This window comes from Lepisosteus platostomus, chromosome 5 (genome assembly GCF_059453375.1).
Source record: "Lepisosteus platostomus isolate fLepPlt1 chromosome 5, fLepPlt1.hap1, whole genome shotgun sequence".
Lineage (NCBI taxonomy): Eukaryota > Metazoa > Chordata > Actinopteri > Semionotiformes > Lepisosteidae > Lepisosteus > Lepisosteus platostomus.
Window position 1 is genome coordinate 58563755 of NC_142615.1, and position 23570 is coordinate 58587324.

General features: G+C 42.7%; 1 protein-coding gene, 1 non-coding gene and 1 pseudogene across 4 annotated transcripts; 2 read left to right on the forward strand and 1 right to left on the reverse strand.

Moving 5' to 3' along the window:
* The first annotated feature begins 12189 nt into the window (after positions 1 to 12189).
* On the forward strand, positions 12190 to 12302 carry trnal-caa (transfer RNA leucine (anticodon CAA)). The gene is made up of 2 exons: positions 12190 to 12227; positions 12257 to 12302. It is a non-coding gene; the product is annotated as a tRNA-Leu (tRNA).
* A 3701-nt stretch (positions 12303 to 16003) lies between these two features.
* LOC148670305 (5S ribosomal RNA) lies at positions 16004 to 16122 on the reverse strand (annotated as a pseudogene).
* Positions 16123 to 21644: 5522 nt separating this feature from the next.
* On the forward strand, positions 21645 to 23344 carry LOC148670306 (uncharacterized). Of its 3 annotated transcripts, none has more exons than XM_088632644.1 (7): positions 21645 to 21926; positions 22006 to 22180; positions 22258 to 22375; positions 22574 to 22672; positions 22750 to 22823; positions 22991 to 23173; positions 23253 to 23344. In XM_088632644.1, the coding sequence occupies exons 4-7, from the start codon at positions 22605 to 22607 to the stop codon at positions 23258 to 23260; spliced, it is 333 nt and encodes a 110-aa protein (XP_088488770.1). In that variant the 5' UTR covers positions 21645 to 21926; positions 22006 to 22180; positions 22258 to 22375; positions 22574 to 22604; the 3' UTR covers positions 23261 to 23344. The 3 variants fall into 2 exon arrangements, 2 of the variants coding, with proteins under 2 accessions (XP_088488770.1, XP_088488769.1); XM_088632643.1 differs by having other exon boundaries at positions 21645 to 21755; positions 21820 to 21926; positions 22991 to 23344.
* Positions 23345 to 23570: the final 226 nt, after the last annotated feature.

The following is a 23570-nucleotide window of genomic DNA, read 5'->3' on the forward strand; positions in this document are numbered from 1 at the left end:
AATGTTTGCACGTATTGTATAGTTAAGTTATTACTTGGTTTTCAAAGTGCAACGAAATACAATATTGTTGTTGCTGCTGTTCTGGTTGTTTTTATCCCGTAAAGCGTTTTGACTATTGCCTTTCATATCTGACACCAGTGAAGTAAAAGGGGTGTCTAAAGGGGTGATTTCAGACCACATTTTAGTTACTTTATTTTGTTTACTTTTAACATTTCTGTAATTTACAGTAGATGTCACAATAGAAGCCCGAAGCCTATTATACTCAGTCTAGCCTTGGATCCTCTGAGTCCCATGACTCAGTCTTGTCTGCTTTCCTAGAATAAAACCAGTTAAGTCTTGTGTACTATGCAATTTATATTTTCCTATTCCATGCATTCCCTTAATGTTTAGAGTTTACTATATTCTCCAGACTCAAACACATAAGTACTAATAGCTCTGTCCCTTTAGGAGACTCTTTGCAGTACTGTCCCACTACCCCCATGAATTCTTTAGGTTGGGTCTAATATTTTCCAGTAATATACAGAATGGCATACAAAATGCTGTCAGGCAGGTAACAGAAAAGAGAAAAATATAAATATTTCCATTTTACAGACGTTCACACATTTATAACATTTCGGCTCAATAAAAAGCTAACCCAATAATTAAATGTGATAAAGTATAGTTTGGATGTTTATACATTCATGTTAATCGTATTCTTGATTTATTTCAATAAGTGTTCATGTTTCATTTGCTAACTTAGAGCATATTGTGCAATGAAGATTAAAATAGTAGCGTGACAAGTGACTTCCTTCTCTCAGTGGAAATTAAAAGGTAGCCTGATAAATTATAAGACAGTAAGAAAGGTTCCAATCAGGAGGAGACAATTCTTTCCATTTTTTTGGTTTGATTGCTGGTAGCAAACTGATCTGAGGATCTACTCCAGCTCTTTCTCTTTTTATCATACAGTAAATTTTATTTTCTTGCTTTCTGAAACACAATATAACAAAAAATAACCTCACAAACTCAAAGAAAAAATCCTTGCTCCCCCCCTCCCCTTGGCAGTACTTCCTCCCATGCTTTTAACTAAGGACATCTAAAATACTGTCAAACAGCTACAATGGTATCTCTGTACAAGGCTTTGACTGTGTCAATCACAGCACCTACCGTTCCCTTACCAGCAACAACATGGATTCTAACACTCAGACATTAAAAAAGTCAGGCCAAGAGAGAAAATACCGAGCTTTACAACATGGGGTACCAGTAACATTTTACCCACAGTAGACTCACCAACCAGATGTGTTTCAGTTTCTGTGATAAGCCTAGATTAATCATATCCTCTCCTCTAGTAGGAGCACCAAGTGTAAACATGTAACGTCCCTATTAAAAATAATGGCAAAACAGAAGTTCACTCTTTCTAGAACATACCTTCCTATGGGCACTCCTAAAATGTATAAAATAGTGTCCACAGCATCTCATAATAGAGGCAAATGGGGAACTACAAACTCATTTCATACAATGCCATCCATGAGGGGTTAAATACACCCTGAGAGAAATTAATTTCTGGATAATTCAACGGCTATGATTTCTGGAATATGTATTATCCCAAATATTTTCACAAGAAATTGAATCATTTCAATGAATCTGTGCCATTCAAGTACCTACTCCAGACAGTAACCACTGCTAAGGGTTTATATGAAGCTTGCATTAAAAGACTTTAAAAAAATGTCATGTTCCCATAAAAAAGTCATGCCTTGGAGTATAGACTCAAACTGCAAAATAAACACATACAGAAAGAAAGTATTTGTATTGTAATTGCAAATCCTGGTATGAGTGATTGGTATGACTTTCCTCATTACAAATCTCTTATTAGAATTTAAATTTCTATGTAACTCCAGGTCAGAACAGAGAAAATGTAACCGCCTTAAGGAGTTTACGATTATGAAAAATAGAAGGATAAGCATGATACGTATGTCTTCTGTCATTTTCTAAGTCATGTTACTGAGCACCAAATCTTATTGAGAATATGAATCCATTTAAGGTTTATACCATTAAAGTAAAAGTTTATTCCATGCTGAAAATGTTTGTACCAGACTTTTTTGAGGCCTGTTTAATTGTGTCTGAAGTCTAATGTTGTAAATTTTATTGTTAAAAAGATCCATGAAAATGTCACTACTAAAGTTAGCTGGTACTGTTGGTATTGTAAGTGGCAAGTAGAGCTCATAGTTTACCGCTCCTGTCTTTCTGAGCAAGGAAGAGCTCTGCAACATATCTTTATGGAAGCGACCCTTTAAGAACAAAACAAATTCCATAATTTGGTAACACCATGGCTGAGTCATTCATGCCTACCTCAGACATTGTACTACACTCATACTGTAAGTACTTCACACAAGTGCCAGACATCTTTTTCAACTTTCACTTTTGCAAGTGACAGAACTATAACAATAATTTATTATTAATTACTGGCAAAGGATTGTGTACAGCATATAAAAATATCTCACATACACATACTGTATATCATTAAAACCTACACTTGTTCTTTCAAATCTATAAACAATAGTTTTATATATTTATTTATTGGAAACTAGCAAGTGCACAAAAACCAGGTAGACAGTTGGTAATTCTGTTTGATAGGTATGCTCAGTATTATATCAGGGCAGTACCAGGACCGTTCCACACTCTGTAATGACTATAGGTTATTGTGAAGTTAAAGGGAACTTCAGAGATTGTGCACTTTAAAATTATAAAGTGTTTAATAACCTTGCAAGGGTTTGTTGCTTTTAGTTATCTGTCACAACTTTTTTTTTCCTTTGAGCAGGAGAAAGCCTGGATGAATTTATGAGAGATTTAAATGGTTGAGCATGTGAGTTTGAGGTAACATGCAAATGTGTGTTTCATGCATGAAGCACGAGATATGATATGGCGGCAGATGGTTCACTGAAATTGCTGCTGCAGACAATACAAGGTACAGTATAAAGCTACTGTAACTGCTTATCATTTTTGTCAGAAGTATGAGATTTTATTTTGAAGATGGGTACAGTACAAAACAAATGTTTTCACATTAAAGGACACATCAGTCTTCTGCATTTGGAGAAATTAGCTTTCTAATGTAAAGTATTGAGATTATTTTATTTCAATGAAAGTTCCTCCAAAATTTAACTTCTGGACATATACTAGAGAAATTGAAGATTGAAGACTTTTGTTCAATGTTACATGTTGTGGCCTGAAAAAAGACACAGGCACATCCTTGCTTGTGACCTAATCTTCTTGCTGAAGTGTCAAGAAATTCTGCTAATAGGCAAAATCCCTACTCAGCAAGCTGAGTGAATTGTTATGTGTAATGTTCAACCGTATCCATAAACTTTGGATAAATTAATTGCTTTGGAAGTACAGGGGTATGACTCATATTCATTCTATTCTATTTCACCACAAAAGCCTGGCAGAACACTGAAGTGCTTTGTGAACAGCTGTTGTGAATGGGTATGAGTTACTAGTAGACTAGCTAGCAGCCATATCACCCTGCAACTCACAACTGGCAACCCACTGAAACTAAGCAGTTGTGAGTTCCTGGATGGGAGACCTCCTGGGAAATCATAATCAGGCTAATGCATTTCTATATTTTCTGTATGAACTAGCTTAGAGGTTCATACAGAAAGACAGCTTGTGTTTAAATTGAGTGTAAGGTAATTTATGCTTCTAAAGTCATGGTCAGCATTTATTATTGTACTGTGCTGTAAACTTTTTCTGTGCCCAGTCTCATTATTTTATAGCGTTTTTATTGTGTTATTAAATCCGGTGGCGCTGTGTGTTAGTTTCCTGACTTCCATGTCACATGGTCTGTGATTGAATCCCATGGAACTATGACTTTATTTTTTAACAAACATTTCTTTGAAAAAATGAAACGTTTCCCTTGGTCAGAGATTAAATAAAACCTCACTCGCACCAAACAAATTTATATTTCTAAATATCACGACATGATCGAATTTAAGTCTTTTTAATAACAATGAATAGTCACCTATGCTTTACAAAATATACATTTATATTGATTTGAATCGTGTTTTGATTTAAATCGTAAAAAACACATAATTAAACACGCGTTTGCGATTTAAATCAGAACACGATTAAATCAATATAAATGTTTATATTGTAACGCATACTGTCCAGCCTCCATTTCTCTATAAAAATTTACTCTGTTGCACACACACACACAATAGAAGCAGGAACCGCTGTCAGAAAGGAAGAAGGTGACTATTCATTGTTATCAAAAACGACTTAGAATCGATCATGTTGCGATATTTTGAAATATAAAAGTCAATTGATTGTCCATAATATCGCTATTCTATTTTTTCGAAGAAATGTTTGTTAAGAATATAGTCCAGCACTGGCTGGATTTGAACACACAAGCTGTGCATTGTTAGTCAGGCACATAGACCAATAGGCTACAAGACAACTCGCATGAGCAGGGAGGCGAAACAGCCCTACACAGCCCTGTCGCAGTACACGAATATAATCATATCGTCATTAAATTCTTTAGATATGCGATTCCATATTATATTCCCTATTAATCTCTTTAGTTAAAGACTTCGATGCTTAAAATGTTTAGGGAGAAATGGAATACTGGTGTGTATTTTTTTCTTTAAAGTACCAAGACCAGCTATACACAGTACTGTATGTTTATGTTCCAAAATTAATATAGTTTATGGCCTTCACACGCGTTACAGTATGCTCCTATTCTTTTTCTGCTCAGCTACTAAGATTTCCCTTCAGTGGTAAAATTCAATATCTACAACGGGCACAGTAAAGACATTTACTGTACAGTAAGTCTTTCTACGACAGATCAACGGACCACGAGTGCCCCTGTCGGTCAACCGATCACGCACCGCGGTACCCCGCGTCATCTTACGTCATGATACGCGACACCGCAGCCAATTACCTGTGGTACGTGTCTGTACCGCTCACTTTGAATGGCTGCATCTGTATAGTGAACAAAATAGCACCCCTTCTGCTGAATTACTTTTTCCCTCCTTCCTCGTTACCAAAACATCTTAGTATTCTGACACTAAGGTAAGAGAGACAAAATCACTCATCACGAACATTTGTAATTACAAAACTTCACTGTTGCATTTCTGCGTTGTGACATTCTGAACATGGCATGTTAAAGTATATAGAAAACCTAGATCAGAACAGGCTAAATGTAATTCATAGTGATTTATATTTTTTTAATTCTTTCTAAATGAAAAAATATGTTTTTCAGTGATTATGACACTTCGGTTTTACATAAAATATGCTTCAATGCCAAAATAAATAATAATGGAAAAAATACCCACAGTGGACATTCATAGTTGTGATTATAGGAATGTTATATATCAGGTGGGTAGCTGTGTCAGCATGCGTAGGCTGCAAAGGAAAAAGTAAAGGATTATTCCATGCTGAAAAGAGAAGAAAGGAAACATAACGTGTTGGCCGTGGAGCCTTCTTCAGGTGTGAGAAAGACAGGGCAGTAAGCAAAGATAATTTCCTTTATCTTTGCTTGCTGCAGTTTATCTTTGATTACAACATCAAGAACGTTAGGAATTTTTACGGCTATCAGCTCCACATCAACATCCTTTTATAACTAACCTCATCAGATCCCTTTACTCCCAACTCTTCCAATTTCTCACTTCAGAGAAGGATAAAAAACTCAATCATCCTCTACAAAGAAAAACCACCTACGACCTCCACCAATCCTAACCTTGTTTTTACTATACCCTCTGACCTTTCCCTTTCACCCCTTTGCATCCTCAGCTAACATATTTTAAAATTACAATATACTGTATAGTATTTATGTTTAAAATTAAGGTAAATATGTCAAAATATCAAAATCCAACTGCACAGTGCTATCGTAACAATGCTTGTCAAGTTCTCAAACAAACCTGCATTGTATTTTTAAAATATTTCAGCAGAGGATTCAACTGGAGTATAAATGAAGATTCGACTATATTTTTTCTTGGGTGAATATGGTTTTCTGGGGAGTTGCAATGTTGGGCATTATTGGACATTTCCCGGTGACCCTGACACGTGTTAAACACTCGCATTTCCTGCAAATATTAAAATGGTTATGGCTTCGCTGAGAAATCTAATTGACTGAAGACAACGTTTACATCGCAGAAGAAACGCGTCCCCGGGTGGACGCAAACCACCAACCTTTCAGTTAACAGCCAAACGCGCTAACCGATTGTCCCACAGAGACTGGCGGATGGGTACTTCTCTCGAATCACAAGTTTTCGGTTAAAAAAAATATCTTACCGTTTATTTTGCCAGCCGGTAATATTTCTTCTGCACTGATAACCAAGAATTGAATTTCATTTTTCGCAAGCTGTGTGAATTTAATCAAAAACAAGTTTTCCAGAAAGGAAATTAACACCTGCATTTAACGAAATTAAGCCCTTTGTGATTGCCCGAAATGGACCGGGGTAAAGTTAGCTCGAAGTTCGAAAATGATTTTGGCACGCCTGTAGCGCTTTCACGAAACCTCTTAGAGTTGCGAGAATGCTTGTTTTGTGTATAAAATACATTGTGGATGCTTTCTCAGCCTTTACTTTTTCGATTTTATGACATTTTTTTGACCATGCACGAATATTCTTTTGTCCATATCTTCGCAATGGAAGCACAGAACGCCGTCAAACCAAATGCATTTTAAAGACCACGACTTGTGGATATTTCCACAGCCTTTACATCAAACTATCAGTGAGCTAATTATCTTTTTTTAAACCTCCGGTTTTTCATCGATGCGTAATTACGCACGAACTGGAACCCGGGGGACCGCTGTGTGCACACGTTCACAACGCGAGAAATACTGTTCAATACGGCTTCATGCGAAAAACCCGTATATGACCATAGGAAGCAGAACAGCGCAGTCTCCCATTACCCAGACTGTAAGCACGGGAATAAAGCTTTGTTTGATTTCTGAAACCCTTCCTTTACGCCCTGTTTTCATTCAGGTAAGGGTCAACTATATTCACAATACTACTGACAGCAGGAAGATTAAAATATTCTTTTCTCAGCAGCTTATTAAAAACAGCTCCCATGATGTTCAAACCGATTTTTTACACAGAACACTGACACAGCTTTGCATTTTGAATCTCTTTTTCTCATGCTTTTATTTAATATGGCACAATGCACTGGGATAGGGGTATTCTGTTCACAAACCAATAGCATTTAAACCACAGCACCCACAATGCAGCAAGTGTTTTGGACACTAAGCAGGTCCTCTGACTTTTCCCAGCTTTGTTTTGGGTTGTGGAACCTTTCTTTATATTTTTTAGGATTTTCTGAAGATAACACTACAGGTAATACACTGGGATAGGTGGGTCATCTTCATGGCTCAATAGCATTTCAAATACAGCACCCGCACTGCTGAAACCAAGTGTTTTACACACCAGACAGGCCCCAGAACCTCGTACAACCTTGCTGTGGCTGTGGCCCCTTTCTTTATTTTTTTTATGATTTTCGGATCATAAGATTGTAGGTTCGACTTCTAGCTGGTTCGTGTAAATTTTAATCAGGCTCTTCAGTAATAGATTATGTAATGAACCACACCTGAAAGCGAACGTTGGGTCTGTTTCCTTAGTTTTCCAGCATGAAATAGCAAATCGTTACAAAAAGCACCAGCTAATGTCCAATAGCAGTTTTTTTTTCAAATTACATTTTCAGGTTTAAGACACTGTTTAATAAAACAGTGTCCTTAAAATCTCCAACTTTCAGGTTTGTTTTACTTTATAATAAAGGAGATCTGAAACTTCCAGGATTCCATTCTCTGATGTAGCTGTCTCTAAAGAAGGGGGTGATGATTCACAGATGTGAACCGTGCCTTTTCTCTTGTATTCAAGGGTATTCGCTGCGTAAGCTCCTAAATGCGTGTTCTTTATTACTCTATTTTGTGTAGATTATCTATGTGGTGTACAGATAGAACTCAACTACATGGTATGAATTCCATGTTCAGCACAAGCAGAACTTGAAAAACTAATAGCTGACCTCGACATGATTTGAACACGCAGCCTTTTGATGTGAAGTCAGAAGCGCTTCCGTTGTGCCACGAGGTCACGCCAAACAGCTACTTTTAAGCCCCCATCAGCGTCGTGAATTTTTTTTTCCTCCTGTGAGGAGTGCCGCTCTCCCAAAGAGAGTCTCTTCTTCCCAGACCACATTTTATTCTTGCCTCACAGCTCTTGAGCAGGTGTTGTTCTCGACAACAGATCCAGGAACACTGATTGTTTTTTTTTCATTAAGTACCCCATGGTGCAACGGTAGCACGTCTGACTCTAAATCCGGAAGTTGAGTGTTTTAAGTACATGGGAGTCAACTGATACTGAACAGGTTCTGCTGCTGAACCTGCAGCCTTCACCATAAGGTCCAATTCCCCAGCCTTCTGACCTTATATGTCCATCCCTTCTCGTCAAAACACAGAAATCGCAGTATAGAATGAAAAAACTCCAATAAATCTCAGCTGCTGTTGGTAATTTTCCTTTAAAAACAAATGAATCTCCAAAACTTTTACGGAGTGTATCACTTGCACTGAGACCGAGACGTGTTAAGCTGTACATGAGTCTTTGTGGCTCGGGTGTTAACCAAAAGGGTGGTGGTTTGAGCCCTCCCAGGGACGCTATGAGCCTTTTAATGAACACAACCTCCTCACTTCATTTCTCCACGGGCGGTCTCGTACCGCAATCAAATACAGAGCCTGTAGGGGGCAATAAGCTTGCAAATATAGCTCGCTGTGTATATATGAAGAAGCAGAGGTTAGTTTCTCATCTGCATGTTGCAGAGCCTTACGAAACTCGTACCAACAGCTGGGGTTTGATCCCTGCACGGGCTATTAGTTAAAAGGCCATTGTAAATGACGTGTAACAGATTTTCCAGCTGGCTTTTCTGTTTCACACTAAATTGCAATCTTGAAACTAAAAGAATAAGAAATATGGAACACAACTGTTGTTCCCCAAGAAGGAAAGCTGTTCTACACTGATGTCACTCCTTTTAATAAAATCCAGATTGTGAAGACATCTCCGTCCTATCAAAAGAAAATGTTAAATGTTGGAAAGCACACTCTCAATCCATCTGTATATTTGATTTTTGCCATCCATTCAAGGGTGCTTGGTGCTTTACAAACAAATCATTTCAGGGAAGAAACTTAGTTTAGTGAGCTACTGTTGTATTTTCACTGATTGAATTTGATCTTTGTACTCTCTTTGCATTCTCATATATAATATTTCAGAATTACAGTTCAAATTTGTTGGAAAACTTCACAGGCATTATTAGGTTAGCACTGTACAATTGTATTTTAATATCTTGGTATATTTACCTTCATTTTAATATAGAAGTAACCATAAATGTTGTTATTTTGTACTTTTGTCGCACTTTTTAAAACATTTTAGCTGAGGATGCACGGCGACAAGTGCATGATATTATTCCTTGATATCGATGATCACTTGAAGGATTTGAAGAAACTATCAAAGAAACAGCAGCAATAGCAGATGATTTTGTTTTTTTAACCCATCTTTACACCTCAATAATCCATTTGTCCTTGAAAAAAAGAAAAGACAGGCATGTTTTGAGTTTTGAGAGGAATGATCCTCTTCTCGTTCAAAAATAAACGTATAAATTTGATTGCTTCAGTAGAATTTTGGATTTTCTTTAGAAGATCTCACAAAGTATTGCCAGGATCTATATTTAGTGTTCAGTAGTGATAACACTGCTGATATTGATGGAGTAGAAATCTATGATGTATTGACAGCTTTATCTGAAGCAAAAAGTCCTAGAACGCTGCCAATGAAGTTTTGGGATTCATACCAAGAAATACCTTTTGTTTTCCCACCCAAAATGCTACTATTACAATACACATTATGCAAACATTACCAGTTTTAGTAGCTTCTGGGTGCAATTTTCCAAACCTGAAACTAATTACAAATTATTTAAGATGAACCATGTCCAAAAATTGTAAATCAGGATTAATATAATATCAACTGAAATTACTACAGAAGAAAATATTTAACTGAAATATCAATAAGACTATGCAAGCCTAAAAAGTAGAACAATTCAATTCATATAACTTTTATTTGTTATTTTTTTACAAATGGGCTCACACACTGGAAAACACTAACATTTCCTCTTTATTAGAGAATGTGAATAACAGTTTAACCCAAAATGTTTTTAATTGTGATTTTGTTCAAATTCAATCATCTATCTATAGTGAGAAATTAATAAGAAAGTAAGAAATTGTGTTATTTCATAAACTGTAAGACATGGAGACATTGACAGGTTATAACCTTTGCTTTGTGTTTTAACATAAGTGTTCAGGATCCAAGCCCATGTTCGGACAGTTGTGTTTCTCTTGTAATCATCAAATGTCATTGTTTTGTCCGTCAGTTTCTTTCTTGAGTTGTACCATGGATATTTTATACCATCAATACTTTTCATGCTCTTTTGCATTTTCCTTCACATATGGAAAAGAACTCAAGGCGTTCTTGTCACTGTGCTACACAGTACAGGATATGCTGTGAGGAATTCGCGCAGCTTTCAGCGGAATCCAGAGGGAGGACTCGCTCGGTGAATGATCTCTCAGGAAATCCCGGGTGAGATTCAACATCCCGGGTGAGGTTTTTCTGCACCAGCCACGACAAGTTTGAAGACGTTCTCTGGATTTCCTGAATGTGACTTTAAATTAGTTCACATTCTTTGGTAGTTAACAGAACTAAATGCTTTGGAGGTACATTTAAAACTGCAGAGAACACTGTAGCACTTCGAGTTTAATTGTGTAAACCTGGCTCTCTATGAACACGAGCAAAGAGTTCTCACTCAACAGAAGACTGCGATGTGAGCACAGTAACATAAAACACTTGGAGATGCCAGAGATTGAACCCGGGACCTCATACATGCAAAGCATGCACTCTACCCCTGAGCTATACCCCCGACATAGAAGGCTGTGGAAGTGACTTAGAGATGTGCAGGTGCTCACAGAACACAATCCATCTTTTGCATCTTTTAAGTGCTCTTGATTAAACTATGCATAGAAAAACAGCGGTACTGATGATTTTCATGGACTGATGCACACTTGTTCTGTACAACTCCAGTGATAAAACCTTGTCTGTAAATATTGTAGAACGTAAAAGGGTGAAACAACGCTCCAACCGCAGGAATGGTAACAGAAAGGATCATTTTCTTATTTAATACGTCCTTTTGAGATGCCTTGTCAACGCACACAGACGTCAGAGCTGAACAAATATTTTGTACACAAGACGGCAGTGCGATATTAGAATTCCTGTCTTCTTGATGGATTCAGACTCTTTCTCAGAGGTCCATGCTTGCCAAATAACTTTACAGCTGTAGCGGCAATGCTTATTAATAAGACAGAATTAAGCGTTGCTGTGCTTTCCTAAATGAGGCCCCATCTCACTCTCCCTCTCTGTGGTGCAGCCACAGAGAAAGTATTCATGCAGGCTGATTTAAGATGTTTTCTTCTGATAAGGGACAGCTCCCAAACGGAGATCCACTTAGCTAAGCCTGGCTATCATGATCTATGGTCATCCATTGGCGCCTATCTGTCTAGGGAGTGCCGAATGGACATCTGGACTGCATTCCTAAGTGTCAGGAGTAAGTGACTCATATCTCACCTTGATCAACCAATCAGGGATTGGCAGGGGGTGGTAACACCACGTGGGTCTCCAATGCCTCCAATGTATTTCTGATGGAGCGCTATGAGCAAAGATTTAATAAGCTACTCCTGCCGATGATTCAGTTTAAAGAAGTAAAAGCTTTGCAAACAAAAGCAACTCGCTACCACAGCCAATATTAAATGTACTTGGTGGCACATTACCATTTGCATTTGCTCAAAAGTGATCTGGCAGACGTTGTTCCCTACGTAAAGCTGAAAGCGCCAAAGAGCATTTCCATTGAGAAAAAAAAAATCTGCCTTGATGTTAAACATAGAGAGCCTGCTTTTTAGAAGTTCTCCCTCTAAACACCTTGTGCAGCCTCCCGACAGACTAACAAAAAGCGCCTTTTCACCAACTCAATTTATAATACGCCCCTCAAAACTCACAACCGAATAACAATCCACCCGTATATTTGATTTTCAAGATCCATTCAAGGCAACTTGGCTCTTCGTAAGCAAATAATTTCAGGGAAGAAACTCAGTTTAGTCAACTACTGGTGCATTCAGCACAGTACTTGCTCTTGCTTGTCAGGGTGGCCGAGTGGTCTAAGGCGCCAGATTCAAGGACATGTGTCTTTCCAGTGGGCTTGGGTGTTCTGGTCTCCAAATGGAGGCGTGGGTTCAAATCCCTCTCCTGACAGCTTCTGTTTCTACCTCTCTTGAATTGTTCCAGTGCTAGCTGACAGTGAATGACTGAAATATAAAAGCAACAGAAGAAAGCAAGCAAGTCAGTGCAATTTATGAGTATTCTGCACTGTTAAAATGCACAGGTTTTCATACTTTTTGGAATTCATAGCTCAAGAAGTGACTCCTGTTTCATTTTCTATTCACCAACTTGATTTGCATTCCGCCCTCACACCTCACAACAGAATAACAAACGGCTGTTTCGAACGGAGTTTAATGTCGGTTTTTTACTTTATTAGAGAGAGGCACTGAACTTTGGGGAACGTGACATCCACCCAGTATTACTAGTAGGTTGATAAATATAAATGTTCTTTTTCCCCCCGTATGATACCTCGCGAAATATAACGATGGCCAACTCCTTAAGTCGAAATTTAAACCCTTCTCACGCTACAAGACAGTCCGTCAACATCGCCGCGGCCCGAAGCGCGACCTTCGGTATGACGTTGGCGGAAGGGGGTAGGGTAAGTACGTCACAGCCAGGGGAAGCCCCTATCACGTGAGAGGGGTGCGGCGGGCAACTAGCCCACGGGGGCGAAGAGAAGTTGATTTGCGTGGAGTGTGGAAACACTACACGACCGGGCAAGCGAGCCGTTTTTTTTTGTTTTGTTTTTTCCAGAACATCAGAACAACCGCAAAGATGACCATCGATCCACCTCCGGACGTTTCCTTTTTTGTCCTCTTTGGCCTCCAAAATAAAAAAAAAAACTGGGATCCATCGTGGCGTTGCCAAATTAAAACGTCAACCACTTTTCGGGCTTTCGTGCTGTCCATGATGAAACCGTCATGGTTGTGTAAGCATACGTTACGTCACAGACCGGCGGCGCTCGGACGTGAGGAGTGTCGTTACGTTTTTGAAATGGCACGTCAGACAAGATCTCTGACAAGCTCTCCGAAAAACCCAAACCTGTAAAATTCAATTTCAATTCAGTTTTTTTATATAGCGCCTTTCACAACAAGAATGCCCCAAGGCCCCAAACAAAGGAGTTGTTCCACACCCCCGCCACCCTCTGAGTACAGTAGAGCCCCCTGTAATGACTGGAGGAGCTCACCCAGCTGTGTCTGGAGAGAAGCCGGGGTATCGGCTTCAACCACAGGGCTGGGCGGCTTGTTCCCCACCCCCACCCCCTTCTGTGTACAGAAGAGCCTCCTGTCCTGACTCCAGTAGGAAATGTCACCTGGAGGCAACACACCGGCTTCTTTTAACAGATGACCTCGGGAATCGGGAACAACGGAGCTGTGTGCGGCCGTCTGTACGGAGGGGTTCAGCGCGGGGGGGCTCCGGGCTCGGGTCTGGACCCGGAGGGGGGGGGGGACTGTCTGTGTGGAGTCTGCATGTTCTCCCTGTGTTCTCCGGGTCCAAAGACAGGCTTTTGGGCTAATTGGCTTCTGGGAAAACTGGCCCTGGTGTGTGTGTCCTGTGATGGAGTGCTGTCCTGTCCAGGGTGTGTGAGTGAGTGTGTGTTTGTCATGTGATGGACTGGTTCCTGTCCAGGGTGTGTGAGTGTGTGTGTCTGAGTGTCCTGTGAGGGACTGGTTTCCTATCCAGGTTGTGTGTGTGTGTCCTGTGAAGGACTGGTGTCCTGTTCAGGGTGTGTGAGTGTGTGTGTGTGTCCTGTGATGGACTGGTGTCCTATCTAGGGTGTGTGTATGTCCTGTGATGGACTGGTGTCCTGTCCAGGGTGTGTGAGTGTGTGTGTGTCCTGTGAAGGACTGGTGTCCTGTCCAGGGTGTGTGAGTGTGTGTGTCTGTGTGTCCTGTGATGGACAGATGGTACCAAGCCTGGACACCCATGAGACACTGGCTTCCTCAGAAGACTCTCACGGAGGGCACACTGTCCCTAACCCGGGTCCAGAAGAAACTACAGTGATCTATAATTCCTGCGCCTCGGAAGGGTTTATGACGTCTATGTCCGGCGCCCGCGACCGCGGACCGGCGGTTTGGCGTCGCGCTCCGCAGCTCGAGCTTCGGTGCGAGGCAGAGCGGGAGGGAGTCGATGTGGCCTCGGTGCCATCTTTGCTGGTGAGTCAATTGTGACCGTTGCGGTACAATAAACCATCAATAAACCTTTTCCCACCCCGTCCAGTATTTCTGTCGCGGCCCACGTCCCTTACAATCGACAAACTATTAAAAAAAAACAGTAGCCCTTCGCAACATTACACGCCATTTTTTTTATTTTAAACGTCCTCTAGATACGCAGGTGGCTCGATACCTGTCTTATCCTCGCCGGCGTCTTTATACCGGCAAGTGAATTTTATTTGGGGTCCCTCAGAATTGTGACAGAAATGTCAGTGAACCACAATAAAAAACGAAACTTTTTTTTTAAAGGCGGTGAATGGATTTTCTGAGTAACCGTGTAGCGACTAACATAAGGAAAAAAAAAGTTGTCTTTTCCTACGAAGACGTTTTGGTACAGGACTTTCTTTAAATATCAGTTGTGCATAGCGTTTTACAAAAAGTTGATGATGATCTTGGAGATAATTGCAAAGGAAAATTGAGATAACTACCAAAACGTTACGTGTGAAACGACAGGACAGAACTTTGAACCCACAAAGAAACAAAGGTATGAAATATTGCCTCGTCATGGGGGGTTGATAATTGTAGTAAGTGTTCCTAATTTTCGTAAAGAAATGTATATTATGGGAGTCACACGTGAGATTTAGTGTATATACGTTTCATATTGTGCATACATACGTGGTTAAAAAGTGGAATGAGTATGATTATAAACTCGTGTGTCCTATAATCAGATAATTTTTGAACAAGCTTTGATTAGACAGGTGAAAAACAACATCAGATCCTTTTTTTAATATATTCTCACGTCTGAATATAAGCTTCTCCCCTCTGGCCAACATTTCAGGGCTCCCAGGTGTAGATCCCAAATTGAAACAAATATTAATTTGTTACCCAGTTAAACAGTTAATAGAAGTGAGTGACCAGGGTAAATAAAGGTGGGTCAGTGTAAACTGTTTATTCTGGACCAGACTTCGTCATGTGTGATATGTCATGACTTCTTATATTAAGTTTTATCTTTATATTTAGTTCTACATGTGTAATAGATGCGATGTGTGTCCATAAAAAGGTTTCTCCAGGGGAAAATCAAGTTCGTTTTAAAACCGTGTTTCCTTTTTAGGGTACGTTTGCATTCCAAGTGTGGGGTTTTTGCCTTTTTATCATATTTTGGATGTGAATCCGTGGTATTTTTGCTGAGACAAGTTGCCTTTCTTATACGCGGAGGGATCTGCTCGTGAGATGTCCGCTTGGTCCATTTCTGAGCTCAGTATAAGGTGTAGAAAGCACGACTGTCATCATCACCCGCCTCTCACCCAGGTGTGGAATAATGTTGTGACTATTGCTTCAGCAATAACATGCTGATTGCATGTTTCTAGATGGGTATAACAGAGATCTCAACTACTGAGGGGCCTTATTAATAAAGTCTCCACAGCCGAAGCGCTGTGTCTCTTTTCAGCTGGCGATAAACCTTTCCTCGATCCTTTGCTGACTTGTAAAACTGTTCCTGATCAGAATAAAAAACGCTCCCGCTAATACACAAGCACCCGTGTCTCGCCAAAGCTGACAAATAAACAGACGGACAAGCCGCACTGCACGTGTGAACAGGGGAATGAGCGAGCGAGCGGGGATAGGGCGCCTCCTGCGCTTAAAAGCTTGCAGCACCTGGTATACCCAGGCGGTCTCCCATTTAAGTACTAACCAGGCCCATCCCTTTTTAGCTTCCGAGATCAGACGAGATCAGGCATGCTCAAGGGGGTGTGGCCGTAAGCGAGAGCAAAGCTCGCTGGCACCCTTCTTATTGAGAGGACAGCTCCGTCACCTCTTTTACGACGCTACTTTTTTTCCCTTGCGTTTTTCTCTTCTTCCCACGTTCTCTCTCTTCACTGCCTTCGTCCCCGCTCTATTTCACTTCAGCCTTTCACTCTTGCTTCCTTCCAATGAGGACGGAGCTGCGGGAGAAAGGGCGCTATAGAGGATCGCTGTGGAGAGCTGCTGCTGTGCTTTGACATCTGAGCTCTGTGGAAAACGATCTCAATACAATTCTGAAAAACGCGACTCTCCGAACGCCAGCCGAACAAGTCTCCACAGCCGAAGCGCTGTGTCTCTTTTCAGCTGGCGATAAACCTTTCCTCGATCCTTTGCGGACTTGTAAAACTGTTCATGATCAGAATAAAAAACGCTCACGCTAATACACAAGCACCCGTGTCTCGCCAAAGCTCACAAATAAACAGACGGACAAGCCGCACTGCACGTGTGAACAGGGGAATAATAATAATAATAATAATAAACTTTATTTTATATAGCGCCTTTAAAGGTGGCTTCTCAAAGCGCTTTACAGGATGACAATAACAATAAATAAGAAGACTACAACAATAAATAAGAAAATTTCACAAGACAGGACACAATTATAATTACAACAATACAACAATAACAATAGAGGAGACCGTGGAAGATGGTATTAAGAAGAGCAGAGGGGTGAAGAATGGAAGCAGTTAAGTAAAGGCTTTTCTGAAAAGGAGGGTTTTGAGTCTGGATTTGAAGGAGTTTAGAGAAGGTGACTCTCTAATATCCTTGGGCAAGGAGTTCCAGAGCTTGGGGGCATAGCAGGAGAAGGCCCTGTCGCCCATACAATGTAGACGGGCTTGGGGGACAGTAAGGAGGGCAGAATTTGAAGAGCGGAGGTTGCGAGGTGGGGAGTAGGGCGATAAAAGTTCAGACAGGTATTGAGGTGCCAAGCCATGTAAAGCCTTGTAGGTGAGCATGAGGATTTTAAAGTCTACGCGGAATTTGACCGGAAGCCAGTGCAAGGACTCCAGGATAGGAGTAATGTGAACACTTGCACTAGACCTGGTCAGGATTCTGGCTGCTGAATTTTGGACATACTGCAGCTTGTTCAGAGTAGATTTAGATACCCCAGGGAGCAGAGCATTGCAGTAGTCAATTCGAGAGAATACAAATATGTTGATCAGCTTAAGATCACAGTTAATGATAGCATAGGGCGTAGTCTTGCGATATTTCTAAGGTGAAAAAAAGATGTTTTGACAGTATGCTGTACATGTGGGTCGAATGTTAAGCCAGAATCTAATATAACCCCAAGGTTTTTCAATTTTGATTGGAGCTCAAGTACAGAGCCATCTACAGACAGGGTTACATGGTTGTTGAGGGCGGTCAAGGGAGCTGTGAACAAGGAGGTTACGCAGATTAGGTGGTCGGCGATATGAGATGATAGGGCGATCAGAAAAGAGGGCCCCAATGGAGGGATCATCCTGTAGGATGGAAAAGTTCTGGTTAATGGTCCTGGGGATAGGAAGTGTGTTAGGGTGGTAAGGAAGCACCAAAGGAATGCAGTTTTTACGGCGGGAGTTCCTGATCGGGTTGATGGTCCGGGGGGTGTTTTTGGCTCGGGCAAGGGCCTTGTCAATCACACTGCTGGGGTATCCTCTGTTGATGAAAAATGAGTACATTTCGAGGGCTTGGTTCTCGAAGTCGATGTCGTCGCTGCATAATCGTCGTAACCTAAGGAATTGTGAAAAAGGAAGAGAGTTTTTAGTGTAGTTGGGGTGAAATTAGCTGTACAGGAGGTAGCTGTGTGAATCCGTGGGTTTGTAATAAACTGAAGTGGACAGTCGGGGGTAGTTGATAGACAAGTGGATGTCTAGAAACGGAAGAGTGGTGGAAGATATGTTAACCGTATATTTGAGGGACGGGTGGAAGTTGGTGAAATGGTGCAGGAAGAACTCAAGCTGATCGTTGGAGCATGTGGCGGCACCGACGCAGTCATCAATATATCGCTTGTAGAGGTCAGGGACATAGCCAGTGTAGGAAGCGAAGAAGCGTTCTTCTACCCAGCTGACAAAAATGTTGGCATAGCTGGGTCCCATTCTGGTGCCCATGGCAACTCCACTGACCTGTTGGTAAAAAAGATTATTGAAAGAGAATGCGTTCAGTGTGAGGACCAATTCTGCACTGCGTACCAGGGTGTGGGTGGGTGGATCAAGCACTGTGCGTTTGTCCAGCATGTGCTTGAGGGCTGTAAGGCCGTCATTATGGGGAATGACGGTGTACAGAGATGTGATGTCCATGGTAAAAATGTAGCATTCGGTACCCTGAAATTGGAAATCATTAAAAAGTTGGAGCGCGTGGTTGGTGTCTTTGATGTATGAGGGAAGATCTTCAACCAGCGGTCTCATGAGGCTGTCGAGAAAGGCTGAGATGTAAGTAGTTGGACAGTTACATGCTGATACGATGGGGCGTCCAGGGGTGTCCGGTTTGTGGATTTTGGGGAGGAGGTATAATTGAGATACCTGTGGATGTTCCATGATGAGCCGGTTCGCCTCCTGGGGGAGCTCGTTACTGCTGATAAAAAGGGAAATGGTGGAAACCACTTCCTTTTGGTAGTCAGTGGTAGGGTCCTGTTGGAGAGGGAGGTAGGCAGAAGTGTCAGTTAGTTGTCTAGAGGCTTCAAAGATATATAGATCCTTACGCCACACCACAACAGCACCTCCTTCGTCCGCTGGTTTGATGACAATATCACCCCTGTTGCGGAGAGACTGGAGCGCCTGATTTTCTCCTTGGGTGAGGTTAGACCTATGTTTACTGGGTATAGGGAGTGCCTTGGGAGCTTGATTAGTGCATTGGTTGATGAAATAATCAACTGGTGGAAAACGGCCAGAGGAGGGAGTCCAACAGCTCTGTTTGGGATTAATGTTGTTAATGACATCAATAACCGGGTTGTTATCAGCTGCCTGTGAAGAGAAATTGTCGGCAAAATGTGCTCTGAGACGGATCCTGCGGTAAAAGCGGTTAAGGTCGACATTGGTCTGGGTGATGTCCAGTTTCCTGGGAACTGGTACAAAACTGAGCCCTTTGCTGAGGAGGGATCGCTCATCCTGTGAAAGGGAAGGGTCAGAAGGTATGGTGACAACAAGGTTAGGGTTGGTGAGGGTGTTCGGGGTGTTGATGGTTTTCTTCTGTAGAAGATGACTGAGTTTTTTGGCCTTCTCTGTAGTGAGAAACTGGTCGAGTTTAGAGTTGAGAGATCTAATGAGGTTAGTTATGAAGGGAAGATGATGTGGAGCTGTCAGCCGTAGAAATTCCTTAGCCTCTTTGATGTTGTTGTCGGAAAGGATAATCTGTTTTTTGAGGGAGAAAATGGTAGAGAGCATTAGTTTCCTAGAAAATTGTTTTAGAAGTCTCTGAGTGTTACTCTGGGTGGTATCAGAGTCAAAAGAAAAGGTATTAAATTTAAGGCGAAATCCTTTAGGGATGATATTATGTCGACGACATCTGTAAAGGAATAGAAGGTGGTTAGAAAGCCTGGTCTTGGAACAGATAGCTGTAAAGAGACGGAATGCTGGTTTAGTGAGAGAAGCGGGCAAGTGGCCCAGGGAGGAAGAGAAGGTATGACGAAGAGATCTAGAAAAAGATTTGGAGGAAGGCATAGTGGGTCGCATATATTTTCATTTTTCTCTTTTTTACATAACACGCTTTCGAGAAATAGACTGTCTTGTAATGAAAGCTGCATTAGAAAATGTGTATCTAAATTAAAATCGGGAATATGTCTTTTGCGTTATTCAGCTTTCTTGGGAACACTATGGGATCTCAGAATTGTGACTTAGAATCATAGAATTGCGACCTAAAAACTCAGAATTTTGACTTTATATCTCACATTTGCAACTTCGAAATAGCCCATATTTCATTGTCTGTCCTTTTGTTATTGTAACGGATTCGGGTTCTAGCCAGCAAGACCTGGGTTTGAGCCAATACGGGGTTTGAGGCACGAAGTAGGGTGGGAGCGGCGAGGGCACAAACCCTAGAACCCGAATCCGTTACAATAACAAAAGGACAGACAATGAAATATGGGCTATTTCGAAGTCGCAAATGTGAGAGATAAAGTCAAAATTCTGAGTTTTTAGGTCGCAATTCTATGATTCTAAGTCACAATTCTGAGATCCCATAGTGCGTTTTTTTTACTCCCTGGCGGAAACGGGCTTCCATAGGTTCTCAGTGCTGCGAAGCAAAAGCAATCTCTGGAAAATCAGACAAATTATTATCAGATCATGTCAAAAGCTGATCAGTATTTCTTTACTGGGAAGCAAAGAAATGCTTGTATTACACATTTTAATATGACATGCAATTACACATGAAAAATAGTAAAATTATTTTCATTGCGGTACGTGTTGATAGAACAGCCCCCTCGATAAAGGAAAGTGTGGACGGACGTGTCGCATGTTCCGTACTCTGTCTGACAGCGAGTTTAACACACTTTCCTCGGAAATTAGAAACTAATTGAACAATAAATTAATCTGAGCAAATTTTACACGTGTGGGTGATTTAATTCTGTCGAAATTGCGTGGAACTCCTCCGCTGAGGTCAGATACACACGGGAAAGTGTTCAGGAGGCTTCACGGAGTCCCGCCTCATACTGGAAGCAGGTTCTAATTAGACGCTGAGAACAATCCGGGTCTCTGTGTGTAATTGATTGTGTTGATTGAGCGGTAGTGTGACCAGGTGTGCGGTAGCAGGTCCTGCCAGTATAAAAACCTAGTCACCGCGTTCACACTTTATGCTTTCTTGCTTCAACACGGTTTTGTGGTTTACTTATTTTACTCCTGTAGCAATTAAGCGGGACGTTAATTTGGCGATGCGCTCGTTTCTCTTTGTGCTGTGCCTGTGCGCAGGGGCCGGGCTCCCCGCACTGGTCTCCGCTGGGCCGGCTGGCTGGGACTCTCGGGAATTGGCGCTCCAGGCCGACCTCCCGGCTCCTGAAGATGCAGCCCAGTTGGAGGACTTGAACCTGGCAGATGCGCCCTCCGAAGACCTGTCTACAAGCGAGAACGACTCGCAGTCCTTGGCTCCCGACTTTCGCCGCCTTCCCGTGTCCAGAGACGCGTACTCGCCCTACTTCAACAAGGAGAAGATGAAGCCGGCAGCCGCCCCTTACCCGCCTACATCAAGAGCGTCCTGTTTCCTCCCCAGCGAGGGCAGCAGCCGGCTCGCCCGGCCATCGGGGGCACCCGAGCAGTGGCTGTGTGGTGCGACTCCAGCAGGATGTACGTGAGGGTCAGTCGGCTCCTGTTCGGCTTCAGCTGTCGGCCATCGGAGGTGACCTTGGGCAACTGCAGCGTCAGCCGAACCACACGCCATTACTTCTACTTCATCTACGGGCTTCACGAGTGCGGTACCGAGCGATCGGTAAGCCGGTCTTCATCTACAGGCAATGTATTGATGTGAACTGTAGGGCTAGTGCCTTTCCTGGGAATACCCCTTCCTCTGTGACCTTGCAGGTTGTCCAGGGCCGCCTGGTGTACTCCAACACTCTCCGCTATGCCCCGCCCTCCTCCAGTGCGCCTGTGCATCACTTCATTCCCTTCTCTGTGCCGATCAAGTGCTCCTACAACAGGTAGGCAGGGCTCTGCTGCTGCTGGGAAAGTGTCCAGAAGCCCTTCATCTCCTCTGTCCTGCAGGTTCCACTACTCCTACAAGGTTGGCTATGTCCCCACGTGGGCCAGGAGAAGGACCTTCTTCAAGGACCTGAAAAACAAGCACAGCTTTGTCCTGCTCACCACCAACTGTAAGCTCCTTGAGCGAGTGGCTCCTCCTGCCAGCAGGGGGTGCTGTGTGCAGGTGTAATGCTGTCTTTCTCTCTCCAGCCCACTGGGTCCGGCTCTCTCCTAAGGATGAGTACTTCCTGGGTCAGCCCATGTACTTCCAGGCCACTGCCTACTTTGCCACAGCGGAGCAGAGGCTGTACATCCACTAGTGTTACGTAACCGAGAAACCGGACCAGCACTCGCAGCCCCGTTTCCCTGTGATCGATAACTTGGGGTACGGCCCCTTCTGGGAGCAGAGGTGGGCAGGAGCCCCGAGAGCCTGCAGGGGTTCATCCTTGTCCTTGTCCCCAGGTGCATGGTGGACAGCACGGCAGATGGCTGCCTGTCCAGGTTTGTCCCCTCCAAGCAGAAGGATGTGCTCCGCTTCACAATTGATGCCTTCCTCTTCCAGAAGAAGCTGTCCAGGAAGGTACTGCTCTCAAAGGCTGCTCAGCCTTCTTGCTCTACTGATCCATTGTCTGCTTTTCCATCCATGATCTAGATGTGAACCAGACTGTGGCAGCTGTAGTGCCTAGAGCTGCCAGCTTGCCTTCACTGATGGCAGAAGGTCCTTCTCTGTCCCTCTATTGGCCTTGATCCCTTAATGCTGTGACCTTCCCTCTTGCAGCATGAAGTGACTGAGCTGTACATGCACTGTCATGGCTGTGGCTCCTGCTAAAGCAACACCAGGGACCAAGTCCTGCACCTACAACAGGGAGGCTAAGAGGTACTTCTGCAAGGAACCTGCTGAGGGTGCTCTGGGACATGCCAGGTGGAGGCCTCACCTGTCCTCCTCTCCTCCAGGTGGGAGGAGCTGTATGGTGACCATGAGGTCTGTGCCTGCTGTGAGTCCAGGTGTGCTGGCAGTCAGAATGAAGGTGGGTCTGGTTCTCTATCCCTTGTGGATGCATCTCTGCCCAGGAGACAACCATGCTTGGACAACTGAGGAATGATCCCGTGCTGGACAAAGGGACTGTGTAGATGAGTAGACTGTGGGTCTCTGGGTATAGCAGATCCCTCACTCCTGGGTGTTACTTGTCCACAGGTACTAGGAGCCTGGTGACCAGCAGTCGGGTGGCTGTGGCACCAGTAGAAGCTCCTCTGGATGTGGGAGCTGACTGGACTGAGGATGAGGAGGGAGACCCTCAGAGCTCCAGTGAAGATGCTGAGAGCACCAGAGAGGATGTGGAGGGAGCAGAGGACTTTGGAGATGTTGGCCAGTGGACAGGTAGGGTCTGGCAGGAGGAGCTCCTGTAGGGGTGGGTGTCCTGCAGTTCAGCTGGATTGTTCTCCTTCTTCCTCCCCAGGTGCCTGAATGAAGGCTCCAGCCTGGCCCTTGTGACTCTCCTGCCTCCAGTCGCCTTGTAATGGCAACATTTCAATAAAGCTGTGAAAGACCCTTCTGCCTGCCCTTGTTTCTTTATGGTTTACAGGTTTGAATGGGGTGGAGGAATTCAAGGGAAGTGAGACCCATTAATAAATTAAAGTACTGTATTTGTGGGGGTTCCACTTTCAAGAATGCTTCCTGTATTGCTGCCAATGAGGACTGAAAATGGCTGGAGTTATAAAGCATTGTACTGGGGGAAGATGGCCGCACTATTCCTTGGACAGGTCATTGTGACTTT

Excerpts from the sequence above, each read along its gene's own strand:
- LOC148670306 (XM_088632643.1), top strand. The coding sequence starts at position 22,605 with ATGGCTGTGGCTCCTGCTAAAGCAACACCAGGGACCAAGTCCTGCACC. Across the intron at positions 22,673-22,749 it reads TACAACAGGGAGGCTAAGAG|GTGGGAGGAGCTGTATGGTG; the intron begins GTACTTCTGCAA and ends CCTCTCCTCCAG. Across the intron at positions 22,824-22,990 it reads TGCTGGCAGTCAGAATGAAG|GTACTAGGAGCCTGGTGACC; the intron begins GTGGGTCTGGTT and ends ACTTGTCCACAG.